The 26232-nt window shown below is 45.6% G+C and overlaps 1 protein-coding gene and 1 long non-coding RNA gene across 2 annotated transcripts in view; one reads left to right on the forward strand and one right to left on the reverse strand.

Moving 5' to 3' along the window:
- The window catches only part of LOC119119485 (inositol 1,4,5-trisphosphate receptor type 3-like), a 217030-nt gene extending 205957 nt beyond the window's left edge, over nt 1-11073 (forward strand). Inside the window, exons 18-19 of the mRNA XM_037245907.1 lie at nt 6838-6919; nt 10780-11073. Of these exons, the coding sequence (XP_037101802.1) occupies nt 6838-6919; nt 10780-10935 (238 nt within the window). The 3' untranslated portion in view covers nt 10936-11073. The remainder of the gene's footprint in view (nt 1-6837; nt 6920-10779) is intronic.
- LOC119119531 lies at nt 1764-7976 on the reverse strand. The gene is made up of 3 exons (XR_005097326.1): nt 7965-7976; nt 4649-4651; nt 1764-1839 (listed from the first exon to the last, which is right to left on the reverse strand). It is a non-coding gene; the product is annotated as an uncharacterized LOC119119531 (long non-coding RNA).
- Nucleotides 11074-26232: the final 15159 nt, after the last annotated feature.

The following is a 26232-nucleotide window of genomic DNA, read 5'->3' on the forward strand; positions in this document are numbered from 1 at the left end:
CGTGCAGAAGGTCTTAGTCTGCACACACAGATCCTCACAAAAACTGATGTATGACGTGACAGTGTCAGTGAGTTCATGCAGGTCTGAAGTTGCAGCTTCGAAAACTCCCCAATCGGTGCAGTCAAAGCAGGCTTGGAGGTCCTGCCTTGACTCCACTGTCCACTTCCTCACAGTCCTCACCACAGGCTTAGAAGTTTTTAGTTTCTGCCTGTAGGCCGGGATCAGATGAACTAGACCAGGGGTGGGCAAACTTTTTGACTCGCGGGCCGAACTGGGTTCTAAATTTGGACCGGAGGGCCGAACCAGGAGCAGATGGACGTAGTGTTTGTGTGAAGTAATATAAGCGACCTGTAAAGGTCATTGCATAAAAGATTTTGGCCTTTAGTAGGTAGTAAAGCATGGATATTCCAAACAAGTTTTTTGAAAACAAATGCATTTATTAACAGCATTAAAAAAAAAAAAAAATTCACTAAAAAACTGCTATCAGTGATTCTCATAAAATACGACACTGTTATTATGAATAACAGTCTCCATCACTTCAGTGCCTGCAGGTCAGATTAATGAAAGATGTTTATCTTATGAGATCACATCAAACGGCAAACATTCTGACCAAATATATCATCTTGAAGTATCGGTGAAAGCATACATCCAAATAAAGTAATCAAAACGGCAACACGGTGAGGGGTATCTGAAAATCAGAGCAGAGTTTTAACTCACAAACACCTGGTAACAGAGGTGAGGGAACGGGAAACACTTCCTTAAAGTAAGCCTTAAGAACTTTACAGGTTAAGATTAGTCGCAAACAGGTGGTGCATCAATGTCCTTGAGCATCCTGCATTGTTTGAAAATGAGACTGGTCGCTAGTTTCAATCCCTGCTATGTGTACAAATCATATTCAAAATACATTTTTTTACAACAAACTTGAGAGCCTCCCCTTCATTTTCAGTGGGAACAGTGTTGTTGGTCTCCCTTTTTTGCTAGTGCGTCATAGTCTGGAGTAAAATTTGTTGTGGCAATTCTTAGGAGAGATCCGAGGTGTTGGTCCGTTTACCTCGATATGTGACGGGTTGATGTTGATGTGGCTGAACGTCACGTCGCGTACGTCGAGCCAAATTGGCCACTCTTTTTTAAACACTGTCCACCTTGCTTTTCCTTGGGCGACTCATTTTAATAGAAGGATTCCAGGGGAAGGTTTGTGGGTGGCTTTAGTGTAAAACTGTATCTGAAAGCTCAGCGCGCGAATTACAAGAATGCTGTCGTCACAGCCCACGTTATGTTGAATGCCAAGAATGAATGCGTAATCTTATACCACAAATGTACTAATTATGCAAAAACGTTAAATGTTTAGAACAAAAAATACTGCACAAATCGTGACATGAATTTGTGTAATGAAAAAAAAAACACGTGAGTTTCGATCCCATACGCGAAAACAGCTCGTGTTAGGAAACGCTTGCTCTGCCAACTGAGCTAATCAGCTTCCTTCTGCTGAAGAGGTGGAGTTTGCTTAATGTAATGAATGTTTATGTTGAATGTGCGTAATCTTATACCACAAATGTACCAATTATGCAAAAACATTAAATGTTTCGAACGTAAAATACTGCACAAATCGTGACATGAATTTGTGTAATAAAAAAACCCACGTGAGTTTCGATCCCACACGCGAACACGCCTCGTATTAGGAAACGCTTGTGCTACCGACTGAGCTAATCAGGTTCCTGCCGTCAAAGTGGTGGAATGTGTTTAACGTAATGAATGTTTATGTTGAATGCGAAAATGCGTAATCTTATACCACAAATGTACTAATTATGCAAAAACGTTAAATGTTTAGAACGAAAAATACTGCACAAATCGTGACATGAATTTGTGTAATAAAAAAAAACCACGAGTTTCGATCCCACACGCGAAAACGGCTCGTTAGGAAAGGATGTCAAATTAGTACTAGCTGTTGAAATGTAGATCTAGGCTACAATTACGAAGGCAATATGATGCCCTAAGGGACCTTACTCAGGTGAAATGAGAGTGTGGTATACGTATATATTTAGACACACATGCACACACACACATGCACTACAACTTAGTTTCAGCTCCGTTGAACAATATTTCTTCATCTCCTTCTTAACACAAATAAAACAAAATGCATCATTTTTAACTGGTCTCATGCTCCCACCACTGCCCCTAAAATATTTTGCGCATATGGCATTGAACTCGAGTTTGTAAACTGTAGAATGGAGAGAAGGGCCTTCAGAGTATAGGATAGTGTCATCAGCATAAAGGTGGATCTTTGAACTGCCGGCATACTTGAGTACATCAGTAATGTAAATAGAGAACAGCGCCGGTGTGTGAACAACATGTGTGTGAACAACATGTGTGTGATGACTGGCCAATACTTGAGAGCCTCTGCAGGAGGATGGAATGGATGACGGAATCGAAGACCTTGGTCAGGTCGATGAAGGCAGCAACACAAATCTGCTTGGAGTCCAGGGAAGTGATAAGGGGTCGGCAACCTCAAATGTTCAAAGAGCCATATTGGTCCCAAAAAAAAAAAAAAAAAAACATATCTGTCTGGAGCCGCAAAAATCTAAAAGCCTTTCATAAGGTGGAAATGTTTGCGCACACAGCGCCTCTTGATGCAATATTCAATGGAAAGGAAGCAGATTTCGATCCAATACAAACCCCTTTTGCGACCCTCTCATACTCAGTGCGCCGTCTGTCACGACTGAAATCAGGTGGTCAGTGTGTATCTCTATCATTTAAACACTGCAGCACAGCCTCGCAGATGTTCTCACCCCGTGTTTGGCCTTTTAGTGGTGTCAATTCGATCATTTCTTCTTGCGGCCCATTAGAGTTCACGCACCTGCATAGTCTGTCTGTTCGATATCGGTCACGTCACACGATTCATCACAGGCAATTGAGAAAGCTGGAACTGAATTGATGTCCTTGATTTGCTGATCGGTGATATTGTTTGCCATTTTAATTACCCTTTCCTTCGCTGTTTTTGCAGAGAGAGGCATGTCTTCAATTTTCTGAATGATCTCGGTTTTGTTTTTGAAGTCCGAAAATAGGCACTCTGATATTTTAATGAATGAATCCTACATGTGCTCGCCATCGGTGAATGGTTTTCCGCGCTTTATTATCTTCCGGGCTGCAACAAAACTTGCAGCAGTAGTAGAGTTTGGAGAGGCAATCCACTTCTTGAAACTCTTTTTTCGGTCACACTGAGAACATGCCTGGTATGTTAACATATTAAGAGTTATTCAAATAACAATAGCATAAATAACATGCTAACAAGTTTACCAAACCATCTGTGTCACTCCAAATCACTAAATCCAATGACATCTTCATTCATTGTGTCACTTTTAAACGACTCCGGTAATTCCGGACGTACAAGGCGCTTCCTCTTCTACGTCGCTTACGTCAGACTCATTGTCAGTTGCCGTTCCAATTATTCCACAGGGCTAGAATGCCCTCTTGCGGGTTAGTGTGAAAATAACAAGTGGAATGATATTATGTGTTAATAAGTTCACACACAAGTCGATCCTGAGTATAAGTCGCACCCCCGGCCAAAATATGAAAAAAACTTAAAACTTATAGTCCAGAAAATACGGTAAGCTCTGATAATTGTGGGTAGGGCATTCCAAAGCCCGGGAGCCCGAATAGAAAATGCTCTTGTGCCTGCAGACGTCTTTTTGGACCACTAAAAGCATTTTGTGAACAAAGGACGTATGGTATAACGAGGTCAACGAGATAAGAAGGCTTGAAGACAATTAATATGTTATAGGTTAGTGTTAGGGTTGACAAATTATTGTGATCATATGATTATGTTGGAATGTAGATTAGAATCATTAACGTGAAAACATTTCACCTTTCCTTGACTCTGGAAGGTTTCCACATTCAGTTGTTGAAACTTTCCAAATGATGTTGAAACAGTCTTGCTTAGTTAGTTATCTAAAATGCTCCACTAGTTTCTGTTTCCACAACCTTGTAAAACAAAGAGCTAAGACCCTCTGCACTGATTAACCAGGTTGCAGAGGTGACCCCTGAAACCTGTTCACTGTCACCCCACCCTGTTTTCTCTCAATAAATATTCCCTTGCAAGAGGCCTAAGTCAGACTGCTTTCAAGCACCTCTGTACCACAGGGTGCTGATGGCTTCTCCGCTTGCAAGCGTAAAATGGCCAAACTGTCTCACGTGTGGTTCTTGTAAAGAAGTTAGAGCAAGCACCACTATAACAGTTAATAACAGAACTGTGACGTCACATCTCAAGTGGACCGGGAGTCTATGCAAGATGGCTAGTATCGGGGTAATACGATCAAAATGTATTATCCTTGTGAGCAGGCGAGCTGCAGCATTTTGTACTTACTGTAAACTTTTAATACTAGACATAGGAAGACCAGAAAATAATAAATTCATTTTGTAATACATTCATTTATACTACATTTTTCATTTTCAACAGCATGTATAATTGTGTCATTTATATAACAATGAAAACTAATGTTGTATTTAGAAGTCGCGTTGCCATGGACTACTCGGTCGGTGGGTCAAGTCAAATTTATTTATATAGCCCTAAATCACAGACTAGTCTCAAAATTATTTTCAACGTCCCCTGATCTTAAACTCCCAGGAGGGCAAGGAAAAACTGAAAATAAACCTACTGGGAAAATTGAGAAACCTTGAGAAGGGACCACAGATGGGAGGATACCCCTTCCAGGATGACCAGGCTGCAATGGATGCAGAGAGGGCACATAGAACACATAATATAAAACAATCCAAAGAAAAAGTGGATGTCCATATTCATAGTGAAGAGCTGCACGAAGGTGCCCTAAATTGTCCTGGCAGTGTCTTCGAGGGTGGCAATCCGCCTCAGATCCCTCATCCCTCGACAATAAATCCAGACAGCCATTTTCCATTTGGGTGTTACCTTGGGGGTGAGGACAGAGAACATAAATTTCAGCTGAATAGGCCGACACATGTTGATTAAAGGCCATAGTATACAAATGTGTCTTTAGTCGTGTCTTAAATGTTTCTACTTCTATCAATTCTGATATATATCGGAACGGCATTCCAAAGCCTAAGGTGGGTCCTCTCTGAGAGGTAAAAACTAAACCAGGAGAGTGCTAACCCCAAAATATCAACTCGTGTTTCAGTAGCATGCTTTAACTGCTGTTGTTGTTTTTTGAGGTTCTCAAAAATAAAGTTCTTGGGAAAAATTATATATAAATATAATCTATAAAATAAATATTGGTTGAAAATAGCCCTTTTTGTAACTCAAAAAATGTCACAAAAATAGCTCTTTGAGTCACTCACTAAACAGTAGAATTTGAACAGTGTTTGGGGTTGTTGTCTTGTTGAAGTACCCGGCCCCTGGGCAACTTCAACTTCGTCACTGATTGTTGAACATTGTTCGCAAGAATCAGCTGATAGTGACTGGAATCCTTGCGACCTTCAAGTTTAACAAGATTGCCAGTACCTGCACTGGCCACCCATCCCCGCAGCATGATGTAACCACCACCAAATTTGACTGTGGGTAGCAAGTGTTTGTCCTGGAATGCTGTGTTCTTCTTCCGCCATGTATACCACCCCTTGTTATGTCCAAATAACTACATTTTAGTTTCATTAGTCCACAACACCTTATTCCAAAATGAAACTGGCTTGTCCAAATGTGCTTCAGCATACTTCAAGTGACTCTGTTTGTGGCATGTGTACAGAAAAGGCTTCTGCCGCATTACTCTCCTATACAGCATCTCCTTGTGCAAAGTGCGCTGAATAGTTGAGCAATGCACAGTGTCATCGTCTGCAGTAAGATCAAGTTGTAGGTCTTTGGAGTTGCTCTGTGGATTGACTTTGACTGTTCTCACCATCCTTCGCCTCTGCTTATCTGAGATTTTTCTTGGCCTGCCACTCCGGGCCTTAACTAGAACTGTGCCTGTGGTCTTCTATTTCCTCACTATGTTCCTCACAGTGCAAAGTGACTGCTGAAATCTCTGAGCTAGCTTTTTGTATCCTTCCCCTAAACTATGATGTTGAACAATCTGTTATTTTGAGGCTCCCATGTTGCCACTCTTCAGAGAAGATGCAAAAAGAAGAACAACTTGCAAGTGGCCACCTTAAATACCCGTAACTGGAGATGTTTTGTAAAGAAGAATGGTCAAAATATCTTCAACCAGAATCCAGACTCTCATTGGAAGCTATCGGAAGCGTTTCGAGGCTGTTATTTCTGCAAAAGGATTTTTCTGTTGGGGTGCCCAAGTTTATGCATCTGCCTACTTTTGTTCAAGTAATGATTGCACACTTTCTGTAAATCCTATAAACTTCATTTCTCTTCTCAAATATCACTGTGTTGGTCTGCTATATGATATATTTAACTGAAATTGCTGATCCGAACAACCAATGACTTGTAAAGGAAAATCATGAAAATGATCAGGGGTGCCCAAACTTTTGCATACGACTGTATATACCTATATATATATTTATTTATTTATTTTTGGGGGGGGTTAAAAATCTGAATCGACAATCGTTAGGAACTGGAATCAAATTGAAGAGCCACAATCATCAATTTCAAAATCACACAGCTAACTGGACATAACTAATTAAGTGTTAATCCTGCCGTAGTAAAACTATGCAGTTGACTTCAGAACAATGTCTTAACATGTACTAAAAGCATATTAGGTAAACAGGTAGCCAGATGCTGTACGTGCCAAAACAACTACTTCTAGGGGATTGGAAGGTGTTATTAGTTTTACATTTCACACTGAAGTTTAATTTAAATATTTTTTTTAATCTATAAAAGATAAAAATGTCACGCCTTCAACAATTTTTGTTGACTTTGTTTGATTGCAGACGGCGGGTGCCTAAAGATGTGGCCCCTGTTGAAATCCCCACGCAGCATATGGAAATCGACGACTATGTAGATGAAGATGAGGTAATAAAGGTTTTCCTAAACAAATTTATTTTTCAATCAATGAATGTCTTTAATCACAGACACTTTAATCATCCATCCATGGATAGATGGATATCCATCTTCTTCCGCTTATCCGGGATCGGGTCGCGGGGGCAGCAGCTTTAGGATGAACTCCCAGACTTCCCTCTCCCCAGCCACTTTGTCCAGCTCATCCTGGGGGATCCCAAGCCGTTACCAGGCCACCTGAGAGACATAGTCTCTCCAGCGCGTCCTGGGTTGTCCACGGGGTCTCCTGCCGGTAGGACATGCCCGGAACACCTCCCCAGGGAGGCCGTCTACGAGGCATCCTGATGAGATGCTCGAGCCACCTCATCTGGCTCCTCTCAACGTGGAGGAGCAGCGGCTCTACTCCGAGTCTCTCCCGGATGACCGAGCTTCTCACCCTGTCTCTAAGGGAGAGCCCGGACACCCTACGGAGAAAACTCATTTCGGCCGCTTGTATCCAGGATCTCGTTCTTTCGGTCACGACCCATAGCTCGTGACCATAGGTGAGGGTAGGAGCGTAGATCGACCGGTAAATTGAGAGCTTTGACTTTTGGCTCAGCACTCTTTTCACCACGACGGACCGGTACGCTGCACCGATCCGCATGTCGATCTCACGCTCCATCCTGCCCTCACTCGTGAACAAGACCCCAAGATACTTGAACTCCTCCACTTGGTGCAGGATCTCATCCCCGATCCGGAGAGGGCATTCCACTGTTTTCCGACCAAGGTCCATGGACTCAGATTTGGAGGTGCTGGCCCTCATCCCAACCGCTCCACACTCGGCTGCGAACCGCTCCAGTGAAAGGTGGAGATCACGGCTTGAAGAAGCCAACAGTACCACGTCGTCTGTAAAAAGCAGAGACGCAATGCTGAGGTCCCCAGACCGGAAACCCTCAACGCCTCGGCTGCGCCTAGAAATTCTGTCCATAAAAGTTATGAACAGAACCGGTGACAAAGGGCAGCCTTTCCGGAGTCCAACCCTCACTGGGAACGAATCCGACTTACTGCCGGAAATGCGGACCAAACTCTGGCATCGATGATACTCGCCAAACTCCTTCCACGCCCGGGTGTTTCCCTCAGCAACCGCCAAAGCCACGTTCCGCTTGGCCATCCGGTACCTGTTGGCTGCCTCCGGAGTCCCACAGGCCAAAACAGGCCAATCGGACTCCTTCTTCAGCTTGACGGCATCCCTTACCGCCGGTGTCCACCAGCGGGTTCGGGGATTGCCGCCACGACAGTCACCGACCACCTTACGGCCACAGCTGCGGCAGCTGCCTCAACAATGGAGGCACGGAACATGGTTCACTTGGACTCAATGTCCCCCGCCTCCTCCGGGACGTGGGAAAAGCTATGCCGGAGGTGGGAGTTGAAGCTCTTCCTGACAGGGGATTCTGCCAGACATTCCCAGCAGACCCTCACAGTACGTTTGGGTCTGCCAGGTCGGACCGGCATCTTCCCCCACCATCGGAGCCAACCCATGACCAGGTGGTGATCAGTTGACAGCTCCGCCCCTCTCTTCACCCGAGTGTCCAAAACATGCGGCCGCAAATCCGATGACACGACTACAAAGTCGATCATCGAACTGCGGCCTAGGGTGTCCTGATGCCAGGTGCACACATTAACACCCTTATGTTTGAACATGGTGTTCATTATTGACAATCCGTGTCGAGCACAGTTGTCCAACAATAGCACACCGCTCGGGTTCAGATCAGGGGGGCCGTTCCTCCCAAGCACGCCCTTCCAGGTCTCACTGTCATTGCCCACGTGAGCACTGAAGTCACCCAGGAGAACGATGGAGTTCCCTGAAGGAGGGCTCTCCAGCACTTCCTCTAAGGACCCCAAAAAGGGTGGGTACTCTGAGCTGCTGTTCGGTGCATAGGCACAAAACAACATTCAGGAACCGTCCTCCCACCCAAAGGCGGAGAGAGGCTACCCTCTCGTTCACTGGGGTGAACCCCAATGTGCAGCCGCCCAGCCGGGGGGCAATAAGTAGGCCCACACCTGCTCGACGCCTCTTACCGTGGGCAACTCCAGAGTGGAAGAGAGTCCAGCCCCTCTCGAGAGGGCTTGCACCGGAACCCAAACTGTGTGTGGAGGCAAGTCCGACTATGTCTAGTCGGAACTTTTCTGCCTCGCACACCAGCTCGGGCTCCTTTCCAGCCAGAGAGGTGACATTTCATGTCCCAAGAGCCAGCTTCTGCAGCCAGGGATCGGACCGACAAGGTTCCCGCCCTTGGCCACCGCCTAGCTCACTACGCACCCGACCCCTTTGGCCCCTCCCACAGGGGGTGAGCCCCTGGGAAGGGGGACCCACGTTTCCTTTTTGGGCTGTGCCATTGGCGAAGGCCCGGCTACTTAGAGCCCCACCTCCAGGCCTGGTAATTTAAGATTAATCATAGAATTTTTAATTCTTAGGTGTCGATGGGAAATACCCCAAGGAGATTTATGAGTTATGAGACTTATAAGACACTCTGTAACCCTACTTCGTCTTCCTTAATTTTTCATTTTAAAAATGGGTCTTCAACCAGTGTTTAAAATGGACATAGAGAAGGCTTGCAATGAATCTACAAAATAGAAATTTTAAAAATAATAAAAATATTAGAATCCACTAATAGCTCAACTACAACGGTAGGTCTTGAACAGGGGTGTCCAAACTTTTTGCAAGGAGGGCCAGATTTGATAAAGTGAAGGGGCCCGGGGGCCAATAGTTTTTTCTGACATTTTTTAACTACAAAAATGTCATGCAAATACACACTGTTATAAAACAAATTTCATTGTCACAATTGTCTTTATTTTTCAAATTATGATAGTGTCTCTTTAAGTTGAAATCCTTAAACAAGGCAACCGTCTTTTTACAAATTAGACAAACACAATTGCCTTGATTTTCAGTGATGTACAGTAATCCCTCGCTACATCACGGTTTGTTTAACGCGGTTTCACTACATCGCGGATTTTTTTCCCAAATTGAAAAAAAGAATTAAAAGTCAAAATAGAACTTCTAAATTGAGGAATTATGGCACAAAACTTGCCCACACGCCAGCAGAAGGCAAGGAGTGCCCACACAATTGCAGTGCGTACACTTGTACCTTTTTTTTTTTTAAAAAAAAAGGTTATGATAAGAGTTCTAAAAACATATTTACAGTGTTGTACCTTGTTATAGAAAATTGTTATAATAATAAAAGAGTTCTAAGAACATATTTACAGTATGTACACTTCTACCTTGTTGTAAATAAAATGTATAATAATAAAAGTTGTTCTAAAAACATATTTACAGTTTGTGTTAAGAATTCTCCATGTTATTTATGTTATTCAGCCATGCTTTGATTTGAGGTAGGGTGATTTATTTTGAAGGCCGTTTTCAGGCGATACCACTTCCTTTTTTACGTTCTTGTACATATGTCGGTTACAGTGGTACAGGAGTCATTGGCGATGTAAGTGTGTCTCCTAACAAGAGAAATGAATGATCACGTGTCTAACCTTTAGGACAATGTAGTATTGCTCCAAATGTTCGTTTAATTTCCTGTAGAGGGCCGTTTGCGCGTGTTAGCACGATCGCGAATTAGCATCTTTCCGCTAACTCGTTAGCCTGCCCAGTACGTGCTGCGGGCCAATAAAAACTGGACCGCGGGCCGCAGTTGGCCCGCGGGCCGTAGTTTGGACACCCCTGGTCTTGAACATGCTCTTAGAAAAAGCCCCACCCTGATTAATTAATTAATTTTAATTAATTAACAAACATTTACTTGTTGCAAAGTGAAGTAAAGAAAAATATTTTCACTTTTCCTACCCCTGCTGCATTCCATTATGTACTCCAAATAAAAGACATTTGTTTCTTGTAGGTGTGGCTGGTGTGGGCCGACAAGGTCAATGAGAAGCAGGAGAAGAGCATAAGGCAGCTTGCTCAGGAGGCCGGTCAAGGCAATGCCCATGACGAGAACGTACTTACCTACTACAGGTCAGCTCTCAAGTCTCCCAAAAACGTTTTCATCAAATAGTTTTCTTGTTTTTTCCCAATAATCGAAGAGTCTTATGTTTCCAATTCCCAAAAACTGATCTTGATATCCCAAACCCGTAGTGTTATAACTTGAACTACAATAATAATAATCCAGTCACAAGACAGGTTTATGAGTGCAAAAACAGCTGATTACATATGTATTTGTGTATGTATGTACCGTAAATTCCGGACTATAAGCCGCACCGGACTATAAGCCGCACCAGCTAAAATTGGGGGATATTTTAGTTTTTTTCTTATATAAGCCGCACCGGACTATAAGCCGCACGTGCACACGCGTTTTTTACAAAGAAAGACGTTCACAGAAAGCCTTTTTTAAAGTTTTAATAACATACTTTAACATGTCTTTCTAAACATTGCCTGTGACGCAGCAGTAGTACCGCAGCAACACGGAAGTGTGCACGCGAGTTATTAACAAAGAAAGACTGGACACAGAAAGCTTTTTTAAAGTTTTAATAACATACCTTAACATTTCTTTCCAAACACTGCCCGTGACGCGGCAAATACCGCAGCAACACGGAAGTAACACAAGACTAATAGGGCTGGATTAAAAAAAACATACCCGGTAAAAGTCACTGAGACGCGGCGGTAACACAGCAGCAACACGGTAGTACAGCACCAACAGGGCTCGTTAAAAAACATACCAGTAAAAGTAAAAAAAGAGCTTCATCGTCTTCATCTTCCTCCTGTGCACTGAACCATCGAAGTCTTCCTCCTCAGCGTCCGATTGGAATAGCGTTAGATATCCTTCGCCTCACACTTTCTCAGTCTCTCTTTCGTCGTCGCTTTTATGCATTTCTTCGAGTGTGATGAGGGTCTGTTCATGCTAATTTTATTCATGCACGAAGCGCTAAATTACATTAAACTAGCGAGCGACACGTATAGCTCCAGAGTAGACGGGACCACGAAATAAAGAAAAGGGTGACGTAACACAATGTCATCAATATCGACTGCCTTAGCTTAAAAGCGGCATCATATGCATTTCTTTTGCCCCCATAATGACGGTTTGTGTATAAAAGCTCCCTTTCAGTAATGTCCGTCTTGATCTCGTTCTGTCTCTTCTTCGTGTGAATTATACGCCTATCAAAAACAAACTAGCACGTCTTCTTCGGCGCATTATCTCTTCTTCGTCTGTCTCGCTCTTGCTTCCTGCTAGAGCGCCCCGGAGCCGTAAAAAACCATAAATACGCCGCGCCGCCATTAAGCTCTATTCCCTCTTTGACAGCCAAATCTTAGACTTAGACTTAGACTTAGACTTAGACAGAACTTTATTGTCATTTTGTCAACACTAGGTGTGTACAAAACGAAATTTCGTTGCATACGGCTTTCAGCAATGTAGAGGTATTTCGGCTGGTTAAAAAAAGTGACATTCTATATAAAAATATGAAATAAGATAATTATAAAGTACAAAGTGCAGCAGTGATAAAGTATGTGAACAGTGCAGGAGACAAAAGCAGTATTTACAAGTGTGCAGAGGAATGCTACGTTTGAATGTTCAACAGTCTGACGACAGCAGGGAAAAAACTATTGCAGAACCTGGTGGACCTGCAGCGGATGCTGCGAAACCTCTTCCCAGAGGGCAGCAGGGAGAACAGTCCATGGTGGGGGTGTGATGGGTCACTGATAATATTTCGGGCTCGGGACACGCAGCGCTGGGATGACAAGTCCTGAATGGAGGGAAGAGGAGCCCCGATGATCCTCTCTGCTGTCCTCACCACTCTCCTCAGGTTCTTCCAATCGGAGGCGCTGCAACCTCCACACCACACCGAGAGACAGCTTGTCAGAATGCTCTCTATGGTGCTTCGGTAGAACGTCCTCATGATGGGTGGGGGCAGGTGGGCTCTCCTCATCCTCCGCAGGAAGTACAAGCGCTTCTGTGCCCTCTTGACCAGTGTTGTGGTGTTCACAGTCCAGGTGAGGTCGTCTGTGATGTGGACTCCCAGGAATTTAGTGCTGCTGACCACCTCCACAGCTGAGCTGTTGATGATCAGTGGAGCGTGGTGAGGCTGGTTCTTCCTGAAGTCGACGATGATCTCCTTCGTCTTCTCCACATTCAGGATCAGGCTGTTTTCTCTGCACCAGCCCACCAACTGCTCCACCTCCTCTCTGTAGTCCAGGTCGTTGTTGTCCCTGATGAGGCCCACCACCGTTGTGTCGTCTGCAAACTTCACGATGTGATTGGTGGTGAACCTGGGGGCGCAGTCGTGTGTCATCAGGGTGAACAGCAGGGGGCTCAGGACGCAGCCCTGAGGGGAGCCTGTGCTGAGGGTGATGACATCTGAGGTGTTCTGTCCGACCCGGACTGACTGAGGTCTGTTGGTGAGGAAGTCTAGCAGCCAGTTCCGAAGGGGGGTGCTGAAGCCCAGGTGTTCCAGTTTTTCCACCAGATGTTGTGGAATGATGGTGTTAAACGCTGAGCTGAAGTCCAGGAACAGCAACCGCACGTGGGTGTTCCTCTCCTCCAGGTGAGCCAGGCTCAGGTGAAGAACGGAGGAGATGGCATCCTCAGTGGAGCGGTTCTGCCGGTAGGCAAACTGGAACGGATCGAATGTTGGGGGGAGTCTGGAGACGATGTGATCTTTGAGCAGCCTTTCGAAGCACTTCATCATGATGGGAGTCAGTGCCACCGGTCTGTAGTCATTCCATGAGGTGATTTGAGGTTTCTTCGGCACCGGAATGATGGAGGCAGCCTTGAAGCACACTGGCACTTTGGCTTGGTCCAGCGAGATGTTAAAAATGTCTGTGATGACACCAGCCAGCTGGCCTGCACATTCCTTGAACACCCGCCCAGGTATGTTGTCGGGGCCTGGGGCCTTACGTGGGTTGACTCTTCTCAGAGTCTTCCACACGTCGGCTGAGTCAAGGCAGAGGACCTCCTCTTCCTGGTGGGGAACAGTTTTAACTGCCGGAGTGCTGTTTAGTGCCTCAAAACGCCCAAAGAAGTTATTTAGACCATTTAGGAAGTCAGCATCAACCTCACCCACCGGGGGGGAGGGTGAGTTGTAGTCCGTGATCGCCCGTATGCCTTGCCACATACTCCTGGTGTTATTGGCGTCGTGGAAAAAATCCTGAATTTTCCGACTGTGGCTTCGCTTCGCTAGCCTGATGGCACGGTTCAAGTTGGCTCTCGCTGTCCTCAGTGCCTCCTTGTCGCCAGACTTGAAGGCTGAGTTCCGTGCTCGTAGCATATGACGTACATCCTCAGTCATCCAGGGTCGTTGGTTGGCTCGGGTGATGATGTTCTTAGTGGTGCTGACGTCCTCGGAGCATTTGTTGATGTAGGCTGACACAGTCATGGCGTACTCATCAATGTTGATCTGATTGTCATATGTTGCTGCTGATTTGAACATGTCCCAGTCAGAGCACTCAAAGCAGTCCTGGAGTGCCTCCATGGCCCCCTCAGACCACACCCTCACCTGCTTCACTGTGGGTTTTGCTCTGATCAGCAGGGGCCTGTATGCAGGGGTTAGCATAACAGATAGGTGGTCTGAAGAGCCGAGGTGGGGGCGGGGGGCTGCTCTGAATGCATCCTTTATATTTGTGTAAACCAAGTCCAGAGTGTTCTCTCCCCGAGTTGGAAAATCCACGTGTTGGTAAAAATGAGGGAGAATAGTCTTCATGCTAGCCTGGTTGAAGTCCCCAGCAATGATGAAAACCCCCTCTGTGTGCGTGGATTGCAGCTCACTGATTGTCCGATAGAGAACCCTCATGGCCTCTTTAGTGTTAGCGCTAGGAGGCACGTACACAGCCGTGATGCTAACAACAGTAAACTCTCTGGGCAGGTAGAAGGGTCTGCAGTTAACAGTCAAAAGCTCGATGTCCGAAGAGCAGAAGCTGGCGACAGATCTAGCATTTTTGCACCAGTTGTTGTTGATGTAGACACACAGCCCACCTCCTCGGGATTTACCGCTTAGCTCGCTGTTTCTGTCGGCGCGGAATGTAGCGAGCCCCTCCAGGCTAACGGCGTTGTCCGGCATTGATGAGTTCAGCCATGTCTCCGTCAGGATGAGAGCGCAGCAGTTTCTAACTTCCCTCTTTGAAGAGAGTTCCAGTTTTAGATGGTCCATTTTATTATCCAGTGAGCGGACGTTGGAGAGGAAGATGGATGGAAGCGGCGGTTTGTAGGGGTTAGCTCTCAGCTTAGCCGTTAGCCCACCTCGACAGCCGCGCTTTCGCCGCCGGTCACACCGCCTACGCTTACTCCTCCTCCGGCGTGTGCTGCCCGGCGAGCCCGCTGCGTCGTGAGCTCCTGGGGCTAGCGCCCTAAGCACTCCGAGGCTACGCAAACAGACTAGGGTAGTTGTGGCTACGAGTCCGAAAACACTCGATGACCGTACCTCCAGCAGGCGCTGGCGATCGTACACTACTCTACTGGATGGATAAACTAAACTTTGTGTTGTTTGTAGTGTCCTAGGCGACATATTTTGTGAATATCCTCGTCGATTGCTGAGACGCGTAGCGGCCGCGGCCAACTGGGGCGCCGCCATCTTGGAAGAAATCTATTGCTTTTAACTTAAAAGCTGCATCAAATGCATTTCTTCGTGTGTTTTCCATGATGAGGGTGTGTGCGTGATGCGCGAAATGTTCAAAACACAAACTAGCACGTCTTCTTCGGCGCGTTATCTCTTCTTCGTCTGTCTCGCTCTTGCTTCCTGCTAGAGCGCCCCCTGGAGGCCGTAAAAATCCATAAATACGCCGCGCCGCCATTTAAGCCTCGGGGTTCAAAGTAACCTTCTGAATAAAATGCATTAAAAGTTCACGTTCATTACAACTTGTTTTGGTGAGCAAAATGTCAGAAGAATTGAATTTAAATGCTGATTGATTGGGTTTTAATACAATGCAGATGGTCCAAACAGCGCCACTGCTTTGTGTAATCTCTGAGTCACATGGCAGAGTAAGAGAAAGGGTTTAGAGCCCTTTGACGCAGGTCACCTAGCGTGCATTCCTACTAAAGCTCATAATAGTCACAAGCAACACAGCCAGAATAAGCAGCAGCCATAGTAGTGTTTCAAAATAGTATTTTGTTGTTGTTTTTTTCTTCAAGATACTGCAGTGTATAAAAGTGATCAAGTCATCACAAAAATCACGAAAAAAAACATTATATACGCCGCACCTGACTATAAACCGCAGGGTTCAAAATTTTGGAAAAAAGTCGCGGCTTATAGTCCGGAATTTACGGTATGTATGTGTGTGTGTGTGTGTGTGTGTGTGTGTGTGTGTGTGCGTGCGTGCGTGTGTGTGCGCACGCGTGCGTGGGTGGGTGCGTGTGTGTGTATATATATATATATATATATATATATATATATCAGTCACGTGCGGTGAGGTTCATGACTGCACCGCAATGATAAAATGACGTCACACACACACCCCCAGTAAAATTGTCCGGCACTAACCGTGTCACAAAAAAGGTTGGGGAACGCTGCTCTAGTGTGGTTTATTTATTATTTAATTTGAACTATTTTATTTAAAATCTCATATCAGCACTCATCACACATAAAAACACTCAATAAAGCACATGGAATCAAAAACTTGTTTTCGATCGTGCGTACCACTCCGTTCCGAAGTCCCGTTGTCCGAATCAAACCTTTTAACTCCGGAGTTGCTCTTCCTTTACTGATGACCTCCTGCTTTGACCGAAAATCCATAGTTGTAAAATCGTTTGGATATGTAATCCTCCATTGTAAAACGAAATGTAAAAACGGGGGAAAAAAACGAATGTAAAACGAATAATGGACGACTGCTCCTCAGTTGCTCACTGTAAATTGAACTGGAGATCTCTTATTCTACAGGTAGGCGCATTAAGCATTCCGGGATCACTAGCACCCCCTGCTATAAGGCTGGAGAACCTTTTTTCGTAGCCTCCTTCGTAGTCTCTTTTCAAAGCCGTTTGTTCATCTTAAAAACACGACGTTACAGACAGATGACAAAAAACACTAGATATTCAATACATCAGCTAACTACGGAAATTAGTTAATATCGCCACAGTGTTAGAACACTTAACAGCAACATAAAGACAGAGAGCAGTTCTATCTAATTGCATAGCCTGTCAACATAGGCAGCCGTGTGATTACGCAATCCTCAGAGGAGGCTAGACAGGAAGTTGGCTCCTCCGAGCTAATCATCTTCGGTTTAAAATAATTATAAAAATTCAGCGATTTTGGTTCAAATGATACAAAATTATTGAGATTAAAAGGAAAATGACTTTATAATAAAACAATTGAATTTGTTTTTCCCCTTTTCATGATGGCAGGGAGGCATCTATATACCGTATTTTCCGCCCTAAAAGGCGCACCGGATTATAAGGCGCACCTTCAATGAACGGCCCATTTAAAACTTTGTCCATATATAAGGCGCACCGGATTATAAGGCGCATAAAATAGAAGCTATACTGCACAAACTGAGGTAGGGTTGCGGTATGCATCCACTAGCCAATAACCAACGAGCCCTCTGTAAACAATCGCGTTTCTCAAACGATCTCCTATAAAATGATCGGAACTGACTAAAGTTCGATCTAACGCATTGGTACTACTTACCTATGTTTCCCTTCCATATCGATCCGTAGATTTACTCGAAACATTAACAGAGCAGCCTATTTTGACATGAAATAGCCTGGTACGTATAGCAGCTATCGTAATAGCATTAGCCATCCGCAAAGTCCCACGAGCCTCAGCTCGCAATCTCCCATGAGCCTCAGCAAAGTGTAAACAATCGCGTTTCTCAAACGATCTCCTATAAAATGATCGGAACTGACTAAAGTTCGATCTAAACGCATTGGTACTACTTACCTATGTTTCCCTTCCCATATCGATCCGTAGATTTACTCGAAACATTAACAGAGCAGCCTATTTTGACATGAAATAGCCTGGAACGTATAGCAGCTATCGTTATAGCATTAGCCATCCGCAAAGTCCCACGAGCCTCAGCTCGCAATCTCCCATGAGCCTCAGCAAAGTGTAAACAATCGCGTTTCTCAACGATCTCCTATAAAATGATCGGAACTGACTAAAGTTCGATCTAACGCATTGGTACTACTTACCTATGTTTCCCTTCCATATCGATCCGTAAGATTTACTCGAAACATTAACAGAGCAGGCCTATTTTGACATGAAATAGCCTGGTACGTATAGCAGCTATCGTTATAGCATTAGCCATCCGCAAAGTCCACGAGCCTCAGCTCGCAATCTCCATGAGCCTCAGCAAAGTGTAAACAATCGCGTTTCTCAAACGATCTCCTATACAATGATCGGAACTGACTAAAGTTCGATCTAACGCATTGGTACGACTTACCTATGTTTCCCTTCCATATCGATCCGTAGATTTACTCGAAACATTAACAGAGCAGCCTATTTTGACATGAAATAGCCTGGTACGTATAGCAGCTATCGTTATAGCATTAGCCATCCGCAAAGTCCCACGAGCCTCAGCTCGCAATCTCCCATGGCCTCAGCAAAGTGTAAACAATCGCGTTCTCAAACGATCTCCTATAAAATGATCGGAACTGACTAAAGTTCGATCTAACGCATTGGTACTACTTACCTATGTTCCCTTCCATATCGATCCGTAGATTTACTCGAAACATTAACAGAGCAGCCTATTTTGACATGAAATAGCCTGGTACGTATAGCAGCTATCGTTATAGCATTAGCCATCCGCAAAGTCCCATGAGCCTCAGCTCGCAATCTCCCATGAGCCTCAGCAAAGTGTAAACAATCGCGTTTCTCCAACGATCTCCTATGAAAATGATCGGAACTGACTAAAGTTCGATCTAACGCATTGGTACTACTTACCTATGTTTCCCTTCCTATCGATCCGTAGATTTACCTCGAAACATTAACAGAGCAGCCTATTTTGACATGAAATAGCCTGGTACGTATAGCAGCTATCGTTATAGCATTAGCCATCCGCAAAGTCCCATGAGCCTCAGCTCGCAATCTCCCTGAGCCTCAGCAAAGTGTAACAATCGCGTTTCTCAAACGATCTCCTATAAAATGATCGGAAACTGATTAAAGTTCGCTCTAACGCATTGGTACTACTTACCTATGTTTCCCTTCCATATCGATCCGTAGATTTACTCGAAACATTAACAGAGCAGCCTATTTTGACATGACATAGCCTGGTACGTATAGCAGCTATCGTCATAGCATTAGCCATCCGCAAAAGCCCAGGAGCCTCAGCTCGCATGCTCCCATGAGCCTCAGCAAAGTGTAAACAATCGCGTTTCTCAAACGATCTCCTATAAAATGATCGGAACTGACTAAAGTTCGATCTAACACATTGGTACTGCTTACCTAGTTTCCCTTCCATATCAATCCTAATTTACTCGAAACATTAACGGAGCAGCCTATTTTTAAATGAAATAGCCTCGCGGGTACAACAGGTATTCGGTGACGGCCCCCTGACTACAGTTGCCGTAATGTTGGGAAGCGATGCGACCTTGTAATTTACTAGTCGTACTAAAACGTACTGAAAACATTTTGGCAGAGCACTGTGTACAACCGTATGGATCACCAAATTCATCAATTGATCCATATATAAGGCGCACTGGACCATAAGGCGCCACTGTCGGCTTTTGAGAAAATTTTAGGTTTTTAGGTGCGCTTTAGGGCGGAAAATACGGTTATATATATATATATATTATATATATATGATATATACAGGTGCCTTGCGAAAGTATTCGCCCCTGACCTTCAACATTTCACCACATTTCAGGCTTCATACATAAAGGTATACAATTTTAATTTTTTGTCAAGAATCAACACAAGTGGGACACAATCGTGAAGTGGAACGAAATTATTGATAAGTGAAAAACTTTTTTACAAATAAAAACTGAAAAGTGGGGCGTGCAATATTATTCGGCCCCTTTACTTTCAGTGCAGCAAATCTCCTCCAGAAGTATCAGTGAGGATCTCGGAATGATCAATGTTGTCCTAACATGACTGATGATGATAAATAGAATGGACCTGTGTGTAATCAGTCTCCGTATAATGCACCTGCTCTTTGATAGTCTCAGGGTTCTGTTTGAAGCGCAGAGAGAACCATGAAGACAAAGGAACACACCAGGCAGGTCGCGAGATACTGTTGTGGAGAAGTTTAAAGCCGAATTTGGATACAAAAAGATTTCCCAAGCTCAAACATCTCAAGGAGCACTGTCAAGCAATTATATTGAATGGAAGGAGTATCAGACCACTGCAAATCTACCAAGACCCGGCCGCCCTCCAAACTTTCATCTCAAACAAGGAGAAGACTGATCAGAGATGCAGCAAGAGGCCCATGACACTCTGGATGAACTGCAGATAACTACAGCTGAGGTGGGAGAGTCTGTCCATAGGACAACAATCAGTCGTGCACTGCACAAATCTGGCCTTTATGGAAGAGTGGCAAGAAGAAAGCCATTTCTCAAAGATATCCATAAAAAGTCTTGTTTAAAGTTTGCCACAAGCCACCTGGGAGACACACCAAACACGTGGAAGAAGGTGCTCTGGTCAGATGAAACCAAAATCGAACTTTTTGGCCACAATGCAAAACGATATGTTTGGCGTAAAAGCAACACAGCTCATCACCCTGAACACACCATCCCCACTGTCAAACATGGTGGTGGCAGCATCATGGTTTGGGCCTGCTTTTCTTCAGCAGGGACAGGGAAGATGGCTAAAATTGATGGGAAGATGGATGGAGCCAAATACAGGACCATTCTGGAAGAAAACCTGTTGGAGTCTGCAAAAGACCTGAGACTGGGACGGAGATTTATCATCTGTATTATTGTTTATTAATCTGTGGAAAGATAAGATAAGATAAAATAAGATAATCCTTTATTATTCCCTCAATGGGGAAACTCCTATGTTAGCAGCAGTACACTTAACATATACACACACACACGCATGCGGGGAAGGGGGTAAAAGATTTAAAAAAGTAGAAGGTATATATAATCAAAAAATATGGACAGTATATACAAAATACACAATACACAATATACAGTGGAGATAAAAAAAATATTAGATAAAAAAATAGTGCAAAGGAAGAAAAAAAAACTGTGCAAAAAAAGCAGGTAAAAAGAGTGTGAGGTAGACAGATATTGCACATAGTATGATTGCACATATGGTTATTGCACGTTATTGCATGTTATTTTGTCCGTTAGCTACAGTCTGGTTGTACAGTCTGATGGCAGCAGGGAGGAAGGACCTGCGATGCCTCTTGGTGGTGCATCGTGGGTGACGAAGCCGGTCACTGATGGAACTCTCCAGGGCTCTGACAGTCTCATGAAGGGGGTGGAAGACATTGTCCATGATGGAGGACAGCTTAGCCACCATCCTCCTCTCCCCCACCACCTCCACCCGGTCCAGACTGCAGCCCAGGACAGAGCCGGCTTTCTTCACCACCTTGTCCAGCCTCTTCCTCTCCGCTGCAGTGATGCCGCTGCTCCAGCAGACCACCCCATAAAAAATGGCGGACGCCACCACAGAGTCGTAGAAGGTCCTCAGGAGGCCGTCCCTCACTCCGAAGGACCTCAGTCTGCGCAGCAGGTGGAGTCTGCTTTGGCCCTTCTTGTATAGGGCCTGAGTGTTAACAGTCCAGTCCAGTTTATTGTTCAGGTGAACACCCAGGAACTTGTAAGAGTCCACAATCTCTATGTCCGTTCCCTGGATTTTCACCGGCGAGGGGGGGACTTTGCGCCGGCGGAAGTCCACCACCAGCTCCTTTGTTTTTCCAGAATTAATCTGGAGGCGGTTCCGCCGGCACCAGTCCACGAATCTGTGATTCAGTTCTCGGTACTCCGTCTCGTCTCCGTTGTTAATGAGACCGACGATGGCGGAGTCGTCCGAGAACTTCTGGAGGTGGCAGGTTGATGTGTGGTGGGTGAAGTCAGCTGTGTAGATGGTGAAGAGGAGGGGGGCCAGGACGGTCCCCTGTGGAGCTCCTGTGCTGCAGACCACCGTGTCAGACACACGGCCTCCTGTCCTCACAAACTGCGGTCTGTTTGTGAGGAAGTCCAGGACCCATGATGTCTCCATGAGGGCTGGGTGGGTGGGGGGAGGAGTGGATGGTTGTTCAAACCGGTTGAAGAACCGGTTCAGGTCATTCACCCACTCCTGATCCCTGTCCAGCGCAGGTCTGGAGTTGCTACGTCCTGAGATGGTGTTCAGGCTCCTCCAGACCCCGCTGACGTCGTCCCGCTGCAGTTGGTCTTCCATCCTCCTCCTGTAGTTGCTCTTCCCCTCCCTGATCTTCTTCTTCAGGTCCCTCTGCACCGTCTTCAGCAGGTCCCTGTCTCCTGATTTAAAGACCCTCCTTTTTTCCCTGAGCAGGTCTTTAATCTCAGGGGTGATCCAAGGTTTGCTGTTTGCAAAAACCCTGACTGTTTTGGTGGGTATGGTGGAGTCTACACAAAAGTTAATGTAGTCTGTGACACAGCTGGTGAGACCGTCGATGTCGTCCCCGTAGTCCTCACAGAACACCGTGGTCTCAAAACAGTCCTGAAGAGTCTCCAGAGATTCTTCAGACCAGATCTGTCTGGTGTGGGTGACTGCTGGTTGCCTGTGCACCAGAGGCTGATACAGGGGGAGAAGGTAGATCAGATCGTGATCAGATCTTCCAAGGGGGGGGAGGGGGGATGATGTATATGCCTCCTTAAGGTTGGCATAAAAAAGGTCCAGTGTTTTATTTCCTCTGGTGCTGCAGGTGACATATTGGCTTAAAGTTGGAAGTGTGGATGAAGGAGAGGCATGATTGAAGTCCCCGGTAATAAGGAGGAGGGCATGTGGATGCTGTGTTTGCAGCCTGCTTACATTGCTGTGCAGGACATCGCGGGCTGCGTCGGCATTAGCATTAGGAGGAACGTACGCAGTTATCGCGATAACGTGCGAGAGTTCCCGCGGCAGGTAGTGTGGCCTCATGCTAACGGCTAGCAGCTCAATGTTCGCGCTGCAGAGTTGCTCTTTGATAGTGATGTGCCCAGGGTTACACCATCTATCGTTCACAAACACAGCAAGCCCCCCTCCTTTCCTCTTACCGCTCTCTCGTGTCCTGTCTGCCCTTATCAGGTTAAACCCGTCCAGAGCGACGGCAGAGTCCGGTGTTTGCTCCGTTAGCCAGGTCTCCGTGAACAGCAGCATGCTACATTCCCGGTATTCCCGTTGGTGCCGTGCCAGCGCCGTTAGCTCATCCATCTTATTACAGATGGATCTCACATTCCCTGATGATGGTGGGGAGTGTGGGCTTGAAGCGGCGTTTCTTTTTCCGGCACATAACACCCGAGCGTTGTCCTCTTTTCCTCCTCTTCAGCTCGGGGGAAACATCGGGCTTGTAGCCGGTTAGCTTCCCTTGGCTACAGAGGGCTAACAGCTGACCACGGGTGTAAACAATGGAGCGTTTACTCCCTGCTTCGGTGGTTGCTTGGGTGATGAACCAGGTGAAAAATAGGAAAAAAAAGGGCCAGCCTCACTGTTTTTGCAAACATGTTTCTGCCCGGTAAAAAAAAAAACACAGGACTGCGAAAAAAGAAAAAATAGTCCAAAAAAACCATATAAAACGAGACAATATACAGACGAGTCGACGGAGCTGCTGCAAACGTGTCGCCACTACCGCGGCGCCATCTTCAAGCCATAAGAGCTGAAGACTGCTGTTCACAAACGCTCTCCATCCAACCTCACTGAGCTCGAGCTGTTTTGCAAGGGAGAATGGGCAAGAATTCCAGTCTCTCGATGTGCAAAACTGATAGAGACATACCCCAAGTGACTTGCAGCTGTAATTGCAGCAAAAAGTGGCGCTACAAAGTATTAGCGCAAGGGGGCCGAATAATATTGCACGCCCCACTTTTCAGTTTTTTATTTGTTAAAAAAGTTTAAATTATCCAATAAATTTTGTTCCATTTCACGATTGTGTCCCACTTGTTGTTGATTCTTGACAAAAAAATTAAACTTTTATATCTTTATGTTTGAAGCCTGAAATGTCGCGAAATGTTGAAAGGTTCAAGAGGGCCGAATACTTTCGCAAGGCACTGTATATATACACACACATATATATATATTTTCTGTAATGCAATGTCATACATTCTGGAATCATTGCTAATCAACTGAAATATTGCAAGCTTTTTATTATTTTAATATTGCAGATTATGGCATACAGCTTAAGAAAAGTCAAATTTCCTATCTCAAAATATTAGAATATCTCGAAAAAGTATACTACTAAGTAGGGTATTCAACTAATCACTTGAATCGTCTAATTAACTCGAAACACCTGCAAGGGTTTCTTGAGCCTTGAAAAACACTCAGCTTGGTTCAGTAAACTAAATCAAAGTATGGGGAAGACTGCTGATCTGACTGCTGTCCAGAGGACCAACATTGACACCCTTCATCAGGAGGGTAAGACACAAAACGAAATTTCTCAAAGAGCAAGCTGTTCACAGAGTGCAGTTTCAAAGCACATTCACAAAAAGTCTGTTGGAAGGGGGAAATGTGGCAAGAAACACTGCACAACCAAGAGAGATGACCGCAGCCTTAACAGCATTGTGAAGAAGAGTCGCTTTCAGAATTTGGGGGAGCTTCAAACACAGTGGACTGAAGCTGGAGTCCAAGTATCAAAAGCCACTGTTCACAGACGTGTCTGGGAAATGGGCTACAATAGCCGTATTCCCATGGTCAAGCCACTTCTGAACTCAAGACAACGGAAGAAGCGTCTGACTTGGGCTATGGAAAAGAAGCACTGGACAGTTGCAGAGTGGTCCAAAGTCCTCTTTTCAGACGAAAGCAAGTTTTTATTTCATCTGAAAGTCAAGCCGCCAGAAGCTGGAGAGGAGCAAATTCCAAGTTGCTTTAAATCCAGTGAGAAGTTCCCACAGTCAGCGATAGTTTGGGGAGCCATGTCAGCTGCTGGTGTTGGTCCACTGTGTTTCCAGTCCAGAGTAAATGCAGCTGTGTACCAAAAGATTTTGGAGCACTACATGCTTCCGTCTGCTGAAAAGCTCTATGGAGATGATGATTTCATTTTCCAGCATGATCTGGCACCTGCCCACAGTGCCAAAACCACCAGTAAATGGTGTACTGACCATGGCATTACTGTCCTCGATTGGCCTGCCAATTCCCCTGACCTTAAGCCCATAGAGAAGTTGTGGGGTATTGTGAAGAAAAAGCTGAAAGACACCAGACCCAACAATGCAAATGAGCTAAAGGCCGCTATTGAAGCATCCTGGGCATCCATAACACCTCAGCAATGCCACAGGCTGATTGCCTCCATGCCACGCCGCATTGATGCAGTAATCCGTGCAAAAGGATTCCGAACCAAGTACTGAGTGCATTAATGGACATTTTCAAATGTTTGATTTTGTTTTGCTGTTATAAATCTTTTTTTGTTACTTGGTCTGAGGAAATATTCAAATTTTTTTAGATAGGATTTTTGAGTTTTCTTAAGCTGTATGCCATAATCAGCAATATTAAAATAATAAAAGGCTTGCTGTCATGTCTCATCCCCAGTTTTGTGATGTGTATAGGTTGTCGTCGTTTCTGTGTCTGTGTGCTCGCCCCTCCCTTCCTGTGTGCCCTTGATTAGTGTAATCACACGCACCTGCCTCTCGTTACCTGTGTCGTATTTAAGTTCTGTTTGCGTGTCACTCGCCGTCGGAGCATTGTATGAGATGTGGACAATGCATGTCTCACTGTCACGCGGTTTGTTTGGTTCCTGTCTTTTGTTTCACGTTTTGGCGATCAGTCCTATTGGTTTCGTTGTTTAGTCACGTCAGTTTGCCGGGTCTGTCTCTTGAGTTCCTGCAATAAACCCTGGTCCAAGCTGCATTTGGTCGTCCCTGCTCCATTCCTCCACCCCGAAGCCTGACAGAATGCTCCGACCATCACAGCGACCAGCGCTTGGACCTTCCGCCATCAGCTCCCGTCCGCGACGTCCGATCGACGTCCGTCGTCCGAGCAGGTTCCAGCGCCATGGGCTTCGCGGCCGCCATCAGAGTTCCTCCCGGTGCGACCGGCTCCGCTGTCGCGATCGGACTTCGCTGCCGCGACGCCGGATACGCGGCCGCCATCTAAGTGCCTCCCGACGTCATCAGACTCGCGGCCGCCATCGGAGTGCCTCCCGGCGTCATCAGACTCGCGGTCGCCAGATTCAAGCCAGCTGCGCCGGACCCGCGATCGTCCATGGCCCCACCCCTACTGCTGCAGCGCGTGGTGACTCTTGCCGCTGCGTACAGCTCCGCCTTCCAATTGCCGCTGATTGCGGTCCGGACTTCAGCCTGCCGCCGATTGCGGCTCTGACTTTCCGAGTTTCCGCCGAGCGCGGT

The sequence above is a fragment of the Syngnathus acus genome, chromosome 2, assembly GCF_901709675.1.
Source record: "Syngnathus acus chromosome 2, fSynAcu1.2, whole genome shotgun sequence".
In the NCBI taxonomy this organism is placed as follows: domain Eukaryota; kingdom Metazoa; phylum Chordata; class Actinopteri; order Syngnathiformes; family Syngnathidae; genus Syngnathus; species Syngnathus acus.